Source organism: Centruroides sculpturatus, unplaced genomic scaffold (genome assembly GCF_000671375.1).
Source record: "Centruroides sculpturatus isolate CEXI.00-Female unplaced genomic scaffold, Cexi_2.0 scaffold1134, whole genome shotgun sequence".
Lineage (NCBI taxonomy): Eukaryota > Metazoa > Arthropoda > Arachnida > Scorpiones > Buthidae > Centruroides > Centruroides sculpturatus.
This window is the reverse complement of record NW_019385510.1, coordinates 11,030-25,565: the sequence shown is the minus strand read 5'-3', so window position 1 is coordinate 25,565 and position 14,536 is coordinate 11,030. Positions and strand designations below refer to the sequence as shown.

The 14,536-nt window shown below is 28.7% G+C and overlaps 1 protein-coding gene across 1 annotated transcript; it reads left to right on the top strand.

Moving 5' to 3' along the window:
* Window positions 1-10,199: 10,199 nt before the first annotated feature.
* On the top strand, window positions 10,200-14,232 carry LOC111639669. The gene is made up of 6 exons (XM_023385582.1): window positions 10,200-10,811; window positions 10,905-11,044; window positions 11,118-11,303; window positions 12,963-13,067; window positions 13,145-13,231; window positions 13,309-14,232. Exons 1-6 carry the CDS (start codon window positions 10,709-10,711, stop codon window positions 13,459-13,461), a joined length of 774 nt encoding a protein of 257 aa, XP_023241350.1. The 5' UTR covers window positions 10,200-10,708; the 3' UTR covers window positions 13,462-14,232.
* Window positions 14,233-14,536: the final 304 nt, after the last annotated feature.

The following is a 14,536-nucleotide window of genomic DNA, read 5'->3' as shown; positions in this document are numbered from 1 at the left end:
CGTCTACACAAACAAGCCTCTATTGTGGCAACCGACACACGACTTATAGCTAAACTTAACCTACTTACAAACTAAGGAAGGAGAAATAAAATATAGATAGGGATAGTAGTAGAATAAAGGAGAAAATACCCGGGAGTTTTCTGCCACGTGGTCTCGGATGATTCACCGTCTTGAAATTCTTAATGACTGCAGACCTTATTTTCTTTCCTCTTATGAACGTCTACGTTTTCTGAAGTTGTCTTGTGGTCTTCCCGCTTGCCGTTACTTGAACATGGGGGAGCTCGATTTCTTTAGCAATTGCCCTACGTTCCTCTATAATTCAGCCGTCTTACAAGGTTCCGATACCTCTGATCTCTCACTATGCGATCAGGGTATGATCCTCCTTCGGTTTTCTATCGCAAGGTTTCTTACTTCTTGCTCGACCCCTCGGTCAGGACCACACTCGTTTTCGTCCTCTGTCGACGAAATCGCAGCCGCTTCTCTTTCTTTCCCCTCGCCTCCTTTCCAGGGAGTTATTGCTCCTTTTGTCTTCTTGACATTGTTTCACAGAATCGGTGATGTCACCCGAGTGAATAGGGATTAAGGGAGAAAGTTCTAGAACAAAAGAACAGAGGAGATACTAAGCCTAACTAAAATTAACAAAAATATATCTAAAACTATGGCCTACGGCCACACTATAGACCCGAAACGGAATGCATGATGTCTTTCTTCAAAACTTAAATGGTAAAACCGTGATTAAAACAAGGAAATAAAAGAGAAACAAGGAGAAAGATATTCTAAACGCTAATGTTTCTATTAATGAGGTCGTTCTTTTAGAATGATTTTTAATTATTAGTTAAAACCATTTGATATAACGTTTTGTTTCAATATCGCGAAAAAATAAAACTTCGAGAGAAAGTTTTAAAGATTACTCTAAATTTATTATCAATCAAATAATAATATATCTACGTAGTGTTTAACGATAACATTTAGAATACATTTACTTTCCGAATAACTATTTACACTTATTCAAAATACGATTACATGAAATGATTCGGATTCGAATCCCATTCATACACATTTAAAAAAAAATATTTTCTATAAAAATCAAACTTCAAACAAAATTATATATTGTTTTTTTAAATATCAACAAACGTATTAATAACTAAAAACAAAAGAGTTTTATTGATATTATAAAAATTTAAATGGCTAACGAGATTTGGCAGCACTGCTCGAACGCCATTCGGCAGCAAATGTTAGGAACATATACCACCTGATAGTTCGTTACCGGTAATCATTTAGGAGTTGAAGGGGTATATAATAGAATATTGAAGATGAATGGATGGATTAAAGGGGCCAGGTTAGAGCTAAGAGATCGTTTTGTGGGGAAGTTAGCGTCTTATTCTATCTACATCAGTTGAAAATAGGCAGGTAAGTATCGCTTACAACATAATTGACATTACTAGAGAAAAAAATGGGTTTATGCTCTACTTTTAATCAGTTTCTTATTATCTACCTAATAAGATCAAAGTTTCGAAATTAATAAGATAAAATATACTGCTGGCAGGTTTTAAAATGATTTTATAGCATTTAAAATTCGTATGCATGTCTTTGAATATTCATTAGTGCATGCATTTTGTATCTTCAGTTTTAATTACTTTCTGTTTTAATGATTTAGAAATTATATTAATTAACTAGACCTCCCTTTGTATCTTAATTAAGAATTACTTGTCTAAAAACTTCGTTAATATTTAATAATTTGTAAAATATAAATGCTATTTCACTTCAATAATTCCCATAAAAACTAATAAAATGCTTTTTAAGTGTAAATGCTTTTTCTTATAGTAAACTTTGTGTAAATTTGTTATTTGGTTTTATTTACATATATAAAATTAAATTATAACAGATTATTTCTATTGTACTTATACTTTCAGAAAAATCGTAAATTAATTAACATTAATAGAGAATTTTGTAGATATTACTATTCTCTGTCTTCTTTTATGCAATTGTAATATTGAGGAAAGATCCTATGATTTAAAATATAAAAAAAAAAAATAATATATAGATAAACTTGACATTGGTAACCAGATTATTCTTATACATCTGTAAATCAACAGTGTTTAAAAATGCATTTCAAAACTTTTGTAGCAGCATGTAGGCACTTATTATTATTTTAAGAAGTGAAAGGAAATAATTTCCGTTATGTAATTATTATATTGCTAATTTTCTTTGTTTGTGTGTGTGTATATATATATGTATATATGTATGATGCTCAAAAACATTTTATTTTATAACATGCTGTTAAATTCGTTATGTAGCAATAAATTATATTGTAAATGGCATATTTTATCCCTTATAGCTTTTTAAATTTGTTCAGAAATATATCTTTATGTAAGGTTTTGATACTTTTTCAGAGAATTAATTCACTGTAATAATCCCATTTTTGCATTAGTCACCATATTTCATATTTATCATTGTATGTCTAACATAAATTATTATATAAATAAATATATTTAGTTGTTTACATACTGTCATTATTCAGATTAGTGACATACTACAAATTTATTTAATATTAAACTATTCTTGATGATTAAAATCTTTTTATATATTACTCATGCACTTTCACTAATCTGAATCAATTGTGTTCCTTTTTCACTAAATATTTCAGCAAAAAATAAATTATGGATTTTTTAAAATATATTTATCTGATCCTTTTGTCTTCCATTATATATATTCCTTCTAATATAATAAGTCTATACAATAATTAGTTTGGATTAACAAGAATATTCTATCCTAATGGCTGTGTGGCATGTACAGTACATTTGCATATAATCTGAATATTAATAAAATGTCGTCATTTACAAATAACAGAATTATTTGATTTGTCAGTGAATGTAATGGTTTTGATATTTGGTATAGTTCAAAGTATTTTTAATTAATAAATAAAAATATGCAAGTCACTGTAATTTGTTTAAAATTTATTATGAAAGTTTTTCTACTATTATTTGATCTGATGACTAATGAAAGTGATGTTACAAATTTGGAGTAATTGATATCAATTCTCTCATTTTTACATATCATTGACAAATATTTCTGATGACTCTTAATTATTCTTTATTTCATTTAGAAGTTTATTATTAACAAATTTATCTTGTTTTTCTTTACAAGACAATAGATATCATAGATAAATATTTCAGCAAAGCTTGTAAAACAAAGATATTGTAGATAAGTATTTCAGCAAAATGATTGAGTTCTTGTTTTGTCATGTGAGAAAAGCATCTGGCAATAAAACTTTTGTATGATCAGATGCTTTACAGAATAATTTGCCAAATTACTGAATTCTTTTTGATTAAAGCAACTCTTTTTAGTAGCTTGATTAACTAAATATAGTAGTAAAATTAGAAAAGTTTTATATCAAATTATTAATTTTCCTAATAAGCTTATAAATACCCCCAAAAAATTATTTTCCTGTTTAGATGATATCTTTTCTGCTATGAAGAAATTTAATTTTTACATAGACCAAGGATTTGGCAGCACTGCTCGAACGCCATTCGGCAGCAAATGTTAGGAACATATACCACCTGATAGTTCGTTACCGGTAATCATTTAGGAGTTGAAGGGGTATATAATAGAATATTGAAGATGAATGGATGGATTAAAGGGGCCAGGTTAGAGCTAAGAGATCGTTTTGTGGGGAAGTTAGCGTCTTATTCTATCTACATCAGTTGAAAATAGGCAGGTAAGTATCGCTTACAACATAATTGACATTACTAGAGAAAAAAATGGGTTTATGCTCTACTTTTAATCAGTTTCTTATTATCTACCTAATAAGATCAAAGTTTCGAAATTAATAAGATAAAATATACTGCTGGCAGGTTTTAAAATGATTTTATAGCATTTAAAATTCGTATGCATGTCTTTGAATATTCATTAGTGCATGCATTTTGTATCTTCAGTTTTAATTACTTTCTGTTTTAATGATTTAGAAATTATATTAATTAACTAGACCTCCCTTTGTATCTTAATTAAGAATTACTTGTCTAAAAACTTCGTTAATATTTAATAATTTGTAAAATATAAATGCTANGTCGTCATTTACAAATAACAGAATTATTTGATTTGTCAGTGAATGTAATGGTTTTGATATTTGGTATAGTTCAAAGTATTTTTAATTAATAAATAAAAATATGCAAGTCACTGTAATTTGTTTAAAATTTATTATGAAAGTTTTTCTACTATTATTTGATCTGATGACTAATGAAAGTGATGTTACAAATTTGGAGTAATTGATATCAATTCTCTCATTTTTACATATCATTGACAAATATTTCTGATGACTCTTAATTATTCTTTATTTCATTTAGAAGTTTATTATTAACAAATTTATCTTGTTTTTCTTTACAAGACAATAGATATCATAGATAAATATTTCAGCAAAGCTTGTAAAACAAAGATATTGTAGATAAGTATTTCAGCAAAATGATTGAGTTCTTGTTTTGTCATGTGAGAAAAGCATCTGGCAATAAAACTTTTGTATGATCAGATGCTTTACAGAATAATTTGCCAAATTACTGAATTCTTTTTGATTAAAGCAACTCTTTTTAGTAGCTTGATTAACTAAATATAGTAGTAAAATTAGAAAAGTTTTATATCAAATTATTAATTTTCCTAATAAGCTTATAAATACCCCCAAAAAATTATTTTCCTGTTTAGATGATATCTTTTCTGCTATGAAGAAATTTAATTTTTACATAGACCAAGGTACTATTATTTATTACTTTTAAAATCAAATTTAGAATAGTTGATTTTAAAGCAATAATAAAACTAAGCAGCTTTTTGAATCTTGAATGTCTTTAGGAGAAATTTATTTTCTTTTAATGTATATTGCATTTTTGATTATCACTTTTATGTGATAAAACACTATTCATTGTAATGTAATTATAACTATGGTACCATTATAATAGTGAATCTCATGATTGAATTGATTTTACTAAAGATATATAACATTGTTCTTTTGTAGAGTATTAGGATTACTCATATTTTATTAGAATGTCTTGTAAACCAAAGGATTATATATAGCTTTTCTAAACATTAAATTTAAATTTAAAATTGTACTTAAACTATTGAACTGCTTGAAATGATTTTCAGACTAATGCAATTACAATTATATTGCCCAAATAATATAAATCTTGATTTTCTTCATTAAAAAACAAATATTAAAATCTGATCTTAATTCTAAGTTGCATTTTACTAGAAGACCAAATCTTTAATCTTAAGATTGGGTTTATTTTTTAACTTTTTTTTTCTTTATTTTTTGTTTTATTTTAATTTTGTAGAAACTAATTCCTAAAACACTTTTTATCAGTATTTCCTAAATACTGAATGATATGATTTCTTAATCACATTCACTATGTATAAATTTTACTGTAGAGGTAACTGTGTATAAATTTTAAAAGCTCTGCTTAAAATTTTTAGATAATATAATTTGTTATATTTTTCATTAAACTGTTAATATATAAAAATATAATGGAATACAAATATATTTTATTGTATGAGGTTGCAAGTGGGTTCTCTTTTCTCTAATATAAAATTATTAGACTAAGATCAAGGAACATAGATTCAATTGAAACAATTATTATAAAATGCAATGTACTTGGTATACTTGTGTGACTTAGCAAATATGTTAAACACCTGCATAACGCAAATTATGAATTCTATCAGAGATGACTACCAGACTTTGTATCTAGCAACTGATCTAGTCTCACAAGTTAGAAAATTTATGAATTTTAATTTTTCATCCAGTTACATGTTAGTTTGTCAGATAACTTTCTTGTAAATAAATATTCTCAGTATATGCAGCATTGGTATTTAAAAATGAATTTGATTCATGAATAATTTTTAATAGAATGTCATTTTTTTTCTACAATAATAATGAAGTTGAAAGGTATAAAAAAGAACAAGAAGCCATTCTTAAATGCTCTTAAATATCAAATAAACTTGACATTGGAATATGATGATGCATATAACAAGTGATTGCATAGATACCAGATGTAACAAATCCATTGCCCAAGGTTTTAACAAGAGAATAAAAATAACGCATATAACAGTGTATGTGATTTCAGTCAATACTCAAAAGTATTTGCAAAGAATAAAAACAATAAGTCTTCATCATTTCACTTCATTAAAACACATTAAAATATTGCATTTAATTTTTAACAAAAATATCTTGATTTTTATTTTAATACTAAAACTAAGCTTGGAAGAAGTTTCCTTTACTAAAGTGTTAGTGTACTTTCTCACAGCCTGTTACAATAAATTCATTTATCTGTTGATTTAGTAAAGTGCTATTTGTCTTCTTGATATAGATAGAATACAGCATAAAATTATAAATATTAGGCAATATCAATAATATGTAATAATAAAAAATAAATACAAATAGTATGTATTGCATATACCAAAGGAAATGTAATTAGACAATTGATTATCCTTCCCAAAAGTAATGCAATGCCCATAACAAAAGATCAAAATACAAATGTCTAATGATTTTTATTCTTTATGATAAAAATATACATTAAAAAAACAAAAGATTTTATTTTATAAAATTAAACATTTACAAATATGTTTTTTAAAATGTAGAAAATCTAAGTAGAGATTGTTCCACATAGTCCATATTCTGAATAGACCAATGGAAAAAGGATCTGAAAGAAATGGAAAGCCTAAAAGATAGGGTAAAAAACAAGTTTAGTTATGAGTATGGTGGAACTCATCAATCAGAACAAATGGAACCATGGAAATATTTGTATAAAAGTAAACAAAGTATTTTTTTTAAAGATGATGATAATCAAGTAACTTTTCATTATATTTAAATTTGATAGATCTCTGATCAGTCTCAAATGATACTTTGAATATTTTATCTATTTTAAAGCTAAATGTAGCACAATTTAGTCTGCTAATCATTACCACTATACTAATTAATAAATACTGAGTAATTTGGCTCTAGAACTGAGAGTTACATGCCATCTTTTGTTAAATTAATATTTATTAAATAATAGTAACAGTAATATAGCCCGTGTTGATTTTAATATAATTATCAGGTTTTGAGATGTTTACATATTATTTATCTATGATTGATATTTAAATTATAGTTAAATTGTTTAACAATTNCAAAATCTTTACTTCAGACTTTTTATAATACTTTCTATATATATATATATATATATATATACACACACACACATGTGCATATTTAAATTAGAAGAAAATTAAGGTCTTAAGATTATTTACATACTTCTTGCCTCTTAAAACTAATTCCCAACACAAAAAAAAAATTATTTGGTTCCCCAGATAGCACATGGATTTAGTCATACCTTTTTTTTCCTCAAATCCTAATTATTTCTTATTCCAAACTTATTTAATTCTTTGTTTTTTTTTTCAATATTTTGTTTCAAATTTAAAACTAGCCTCTATTATATTATCTAACTATATTATCTTTTAAATTTTTGTTTTTCTGTTATGTATTTTCCTTTTTACTGTGTATAATTGTCCTTTAAAGAATTGTAATAGAGGACATCTTGAATTTAAATAGGTCATGACCTAAATGTAAGTTGGAAGGAGAGTGTCTTTCCTGTATATGGTCATTAACAGACTATTGGAAGATAAAAGCAGTTTTTTTGTTCTTTCTGGTCCAGTTATGAGTACATATTAATTTTTTTATTGTTTCACTTCTGGAATAAACTATATTTCTTTGTATCTCTTCAATCTTTATCATTCTATACATGCATTCATAACATTAAATGCATATTATTAATATGCATTTAATGTTTAAAGCCAGTAGCACATGTTGCCACAGTAATATTCACTTTCAGATTCTAACCTTAACAGCTGCTGTCCTTCATATAAAGTAAAAGAAAATTTAAAGTCTATTTTCTGACTAGCTTTCTCAATACATTCATATTACCTTCTTAATCTCAGCAAAATCTAAATAGATAGATACATTATTAAATGGTATTTATTTTAAATGAAAATAGTAATTTGTGAATATTTTCAGAAAATAATCTTTTGGCTTTATAAGCTAACAAAAGTAATCTACTTCTCTGTTTTAATATTGAGGGAAAAATCAACAAAACCCTTATTTATAATTTTTATTGATATGAATTGTTCTTAAAGCATTTTTAGGTTATCATTTAAAAATTTTTATCAAAAATCTGTAAAAATATTAACCTGACAATTTCAAACTAATGAAAAGTTTACTAATGAAAGAAAGTTAAAATTTATATGTAAGATGTGATTGATATATTAATTTGTATGATAATTTAGTTAACACTGGTGGCATTAGTATATTTTATGTTAACTAAGAATTGTTTGAAAAGTTAAGNGAAAATTTTAATAAAGATATTTATCTTAATTTATACATATAACTATAAATTAATGTTTTCATCATCATCATCACTAAGCACTATTAACTAAGGGCCTCTTTTTTTTTCTTTTAAGATATCCTTATCTTTCTGTATTATCTTCAGATCCATTCTCTACCTTTTGCAAAAATATGTTATTTTAGATTGCTTGTTTTTAGTTATAAGAAAACTTATAAACATCTTTTATGGTGCAGAGCACTTATGAAGAATAAAGCAAGTATGGAATAAGAAAAAACATCTGGCAACATCATAATCAGAAGCAATGAGATCTGGCAACACAAACAAGTTTCGAGAAGGACCATGTGTATCGACAGAAGGCAGGAAAAGAAAATTTACATACTTAAGTACTAATAGTTCACGAAGATTATTATTTTCATGAACTATTAGTACTTAAGTATGTGAAAATTTATTACATTTCATGTTGCATGAGGGTTTACCCAATTCTCAAATTGTGTTAGAGTGAATCCATGCTATAGAAATGCCGTATTATACGGGTTACCTGTAATTTCTTAAACAATACTATTAACTTAAGAGATTTCTAAATTCATTTGGGTTTCTTCAGACAACTATTTTTGTATTATTCCATATTTTCAACAATGCATAAATTAATAATCCATATAATTATCTATACAATAACTAACGAAACTCGTGTTAAATTCTATTTTCAGGTTTTATCCAAATTTAAGTGAAAAATTTAATTTTATTTTTAATTTTCCATCTTAAAAAAATTAACCAAGATTATCCACCAGGGTCCAATGGAATAAACCACTTAACACTGGTGGTTTTATTTCCTTGAGTTCATGTTCACTACTGGGCTTTGAGTTTTTTGGGCTTTCTTCATATGCCTAATACAAATAAGGCCAGTTTTTCATAGAAAAATTTTTCCATGAGTTACTCCTTGGCAGATTGCCCTTATGTTATGGTTGCCTTTATCCATACAAACCTACCAAAGCTCAATGAACATCTAGATTTGGTAGAAAAAGTTACATCATTGTCAAGAATGAAATAATGAAACTTTAATTCAGAAAAATCTTATTTTAATGATGACAAAAATATGATTTAGACAAGAATTTTACTTCTGTTTTAAGAATTGTTGCTTTGTATTGTTGATATTCATGTCAAAAATTACAATTTATTATGAACTTTTTTCTTTAAAATAAGTTTTTGCTTCATTAAATTAGAGTAATTTGCTTCTGTCTAAAGCAGTCACAATGTGTCATTATACAGTAGTAGTATTTATATTTTTTGTTGCAATTTAATGGAATAATGTTATATTAAAAATATAAAAATTTCTAATTCATTTGTGTAGTAAGCTTTATCTATACCTATACAGGTATACACAATATGTTGCATTTATAATCCTTGAAGACTAATAAACAGCTGAAGTTTCAGAATTTCTGCTTCATGACAAATGAGCTCTGGAGAATTATTTCATAACATGAATTTAATTTGAGTCATAATAATCAAAAGCAAAACAAACTTTTGTTATTACTTAAATTTTTTAATAGATTTATTATTGTCAATTTGATGATTCATTAGTGTATGAAAAGATAAGTTTTATAGGTCTATATAATATTTCTTAACATTTGTATGATGAATAGCCAAATGATGCTTTGCAATTTGAATTTTGATGATTTACATATATACATACATAGTATTATCCCTAGTTGACAAATAATGTATGAAGTTATTATAATAATTTGTCTGCTGTGGCACTTTTTTTTAATTTATTACACATTGTTTTAATGAATTAGACTTAAATTGACATTTTTTTTTTTTTTTTTTTACTGACAAACTACAAACTCTTGGAAGATGGTGCTTACACACACAAGAATTTGTTAGCTTTAAAAATCGAAAAGGAACTCCTACACTTTAATTTTAGAGTTGTTGTTTGTTAATTGTGCCCCCAAGTACCTTCAAGATTAGCAAGATAATCTAAAAATTAAATTAAAATCAAACATATCTGGAGGTTTGAGGGTTATGTTCAGTAGTGCTACAGAATGCCACAATTTTATTGGTCAGATATATAGACTAACTACATTTTTGTTCAAAACAATTGGTCGTCAATCTTCTCCCAGACAAGAAGAGGTTCCTGGGAAGTTTGATTTTACTCATACAGTCTTCAAATGCATAAACACACAGACTAACGTGACGTAAATTCTACTGCCAAATTTTAATTGGCCCATGTTATGATCCAATTAAATTCTGGCCGTGTCGCTCATTACTAAATTACATTTAAACCGAGCCCAACAAACTTTTTTCTTTATTTTCAGACCAGAATATGTAGAGTATTAACAAAATGGGAGAGAGTCTACATGATTACAGCACTGGCCTTCCTCTCAACCATATGGAGCCTGGCGGCCACGATAGCTTACTACAAATCGTCGGCTTTGGAGTGGGCATTAGCATACACTGCCAGTTAGTAGAATATTTTTTTGGCAATTACAACCGATTAAACTAAGATCTTGATAAGTTTTATGGCACGTAAATCAATAACATGTTACTTTTTAGCATTTTGCCTTTATTATGTCATCCACGGGATCTTAGCAAAGAAGGCATTCGCGTTAATTGGTTTCGCCGTCCTAATTCTCCTCATTCTGGCATATGGCATCATAAATTATGTCTCCGATTCGTCTGATGATCTAAAACTGGTGAGTTGGACTCCCCCCTTTTTTTTTTATTGAAAATTTAATTTTTCTGATATTGAACTAATGATATTTTCAGGCATATCTTATCTTTGTTTGTGTTCTTGGTCCTGTGTTTATTGTAGCAACCTTAAGGTTTAGCTACAGATACTATTCAAGTGGCATCATAATTCAATATATGGTGGGTGCCAATGAATATCTACAGTCTTTATGTAAAATGATGATGCTCTGCAAAACTCTCTTGGTGTTCGATTTTCATATGCAGGTAAATTTAAATAAGTTTCATTAAAGACGTGTAAAGTGTAAAGCTTGGTACATAAATCTGGTCCATTCTAAGCATGTATATCCTGTGCGGAATCCGATCAGGTCTGTTGTTAGGCAGACACTTTCTCAAGGGATTGTGATCCAAATCCATAATTTATTGCAGGTGTACATTAATGCATCTTGGCTGGAGCTAAATGCAACTGAAGTGGAGTTCTGGAATATTTAGACCCAAAAACTGGGTCATAACCCTGTTATTCCTATAACTTTAAGTTGGCCAGCACGAGATAATTGGACTCTGGATATCAAGAGCTCAATAGTCTGGGAGTAGTGTGGGCTCCTTTTGCCATTTTTTTAAATAAATGAAATACATAGGATGTTTGCTTTTTTATTACAGTGGAACCTCGCTTAATGAGCATAATTTGTTCCAGAATCTAACTCGTAATGCAAAACACTCGTTAAGCAAACAATTTTTCCCATAGAAATTAATGTAGTGTGTTCCATGCTGAAAAAATACTCAAATATTTTATGTATAATGTTTATTCAAAGAAAATTATACAATATATGTTAAGGCGCGTGAATAGTCATTATCATTTCTTTTAGCATGGAATGAACCAACCTGGATGCGAATTCGATTTGCAATAAACAAAAATTCACAGATAATATGTCTGATAAACACGCTAAATGATATGCGAAATTCTTGGGTAAAGACTATAATTAAATATTAGAAATTAATTAATTTGACTAAAGGTAGGCAGTTATACTTCAATCTTGTATTTAAATTTAATAATTTAGACCAATTCCAAATTAAAATGTCATTGAATTTAGTAAGAGATGGCAGCATAACTGCCTACCTCTAGTCAAATTTCTAATATTTAATTATAGCCTTTACCTAGGCCAAGAATTTGGTGTTCATTATATAACAGTCGATGTTTATACATAATATTTGTGAACACAAGTACGGATAAATGTTTGATCACGAGTGACACTAAGATGCTAGCGGAACAAGTGCTAAACACAGACTAATGGAGCATGCGCACAATCCAGGATGTCTCCTCTCATCATCGTTCGTTAAGCGAGTAATTTTTTTACAATTTGTTTTGCTCGTTGTGCAAGGTGCTCGTTAAGCGAGGTTCCACTGTACTAGAAAGCAGTCTTAAAAAATTGTTTTTAAAACAAAAAACATGAAGGTGGGAATAGTTATAGGTCCCAAATTTTCTTTGGACCTGGTGAAAAATTGCAAGCTTCTCCTCTCAAAGCCATGACTGGGCTTGCTTGCGCAATTACACAAATCGATAAGAATTTTGTTATCACGAAACACCAGCACAACCCTTGTTGGATGTAATTTTATGTACTGAGATTTATACTACGAATGTTTTTTTGGTAATAGAATGGGGCCGTCCGACCTTTTTGAGAATTATGAGCTACTTTTTTTGGGGAATGTCATAGCCTATCTGTACATTTGTTTTGATGCAACTGTTAAAACTTTAACAGTTGCATCGTATCGCATTGCATGTACTAACCTCTGATTTCATTGTATTTTTGTTAGAATCAACTACAAAAAAAATTTACATACATTGGATGGAGAGCTCGCAAATCAACCGGTCGGGCAGCCCCGTAATAGACAAACCATTAAATTCTTTAAACAAAATTGATTTTATAGGTCAACTTGGTCCTTCTAATTGCAGCGAATGGATCGGATGCCGTCCACTCTGATAAGATCGTTTTGGCACTCACATTCATATTTATAGCAATTGGAAACAGAAGCGTAAGTATTAGTTTTCGAATATTTCAAAGCAAACAAAAATCTTTTTTAAGTACTGAACTGTTTTTTCTTTTTTCCAGATAATATATGAGAAGAAGGTATTGGTATTTCTCTTCTTGATCCTCAGCATTTCACAACCCGTTTTTACCATTTACATATTTCATGTGGCAAGTGTAACTTTAATCGAATTACATAACCTTTCTGAAATACGAAATTTAATTCTCTTTTTCTCGTGTTGCCATAGGCGAAACGTCAATTCGAAGTTCATCCCGCTCAATACATCGCCATCTATTTGGCGGGAGGATTGGGACTGGTGGCTTGGTTTTCTTCTGTAATTTGCATAGGCTTTGTCACAAAAAACTTTGGAAAAGGATTGAAAGAAAAAGGTAAAGTTTAGAATAAGGAATTTTTAAAATCAGTCAAATCAGTCTTTCGGACCTAAACTTTGGCCATCTTCAGCAAATTCCATTTATACAATTAACACATTTACTGTAAATAATTCACCGGGATGCTTTGTTTATTGAACTATTTAGTCTTTAACAGTTAAATTGCTCAAATCTGGTAACTGACAGGCTTTTTGGCCATCTTCGGCTTAAATCCAAAATTTTTGTCCTGATTTTTACTCATAACAAGCATCTAACGATTTTGCAAGATACCACAGTATCTCACTACATGTCAAATCCGACATACATAAACAGACACACACAGTACAAAAATTTGTTCTACAACTGTTTCATATTCCACAGTTATATCATCAACACTATCTTAATCTTCTTTAATTAAACATATAATGACTGTTTAAATTTAGTGGCTGACATATGTGAAGTGGGCAGTGAGAAAGTTCCTGGAACTGTGGTAGATAACTGTAATAGTAAGATTTGAAAACACTTACCTAAATCATCTTCAAAATAGGGGCCTACACACACACTTTCCACCATCAATCCTGCCACTGTTGGAAGCACCGTCAGAAGACTTCTTTTGGAATATTCAGAAGTTTGGTCGTCGCATTCTTTGACATGGAGTGTGTTACTGGTCATTCTTACATGCAAGTACAGGTAACCCCCGTATAACACGGTACTTCTATAGCACGGATTTGCTCTAACACGGTTCAAGAATTGCTACCATCCCCCGTATAACACGGTACTTTTATAACACGGATTCACTCTGACACGGTTCGAGAAATGGGTAAAACCCTCGTACAACATGAAATGTAATAAATTTTTACATACTTAAGTACTAATAGTTCACGAAAATTATTATTTTCGTGAACTATTAGTACTTCAGTGTGTAAATTTTTTTTTCTCATCTCCATACACATGGTCCTTCTCGAAACTTGTTTCAATGTTGCCATATCTCGACGCTTCTGCTTCTGTGTTGCCAGATGTTTTTCCCTTATTCCATAAGTGCTTAGCACCATATAAGGAAATTTATAAAGATCTTTTAACTAGAAGCAAGCAATCTAAAATTACATA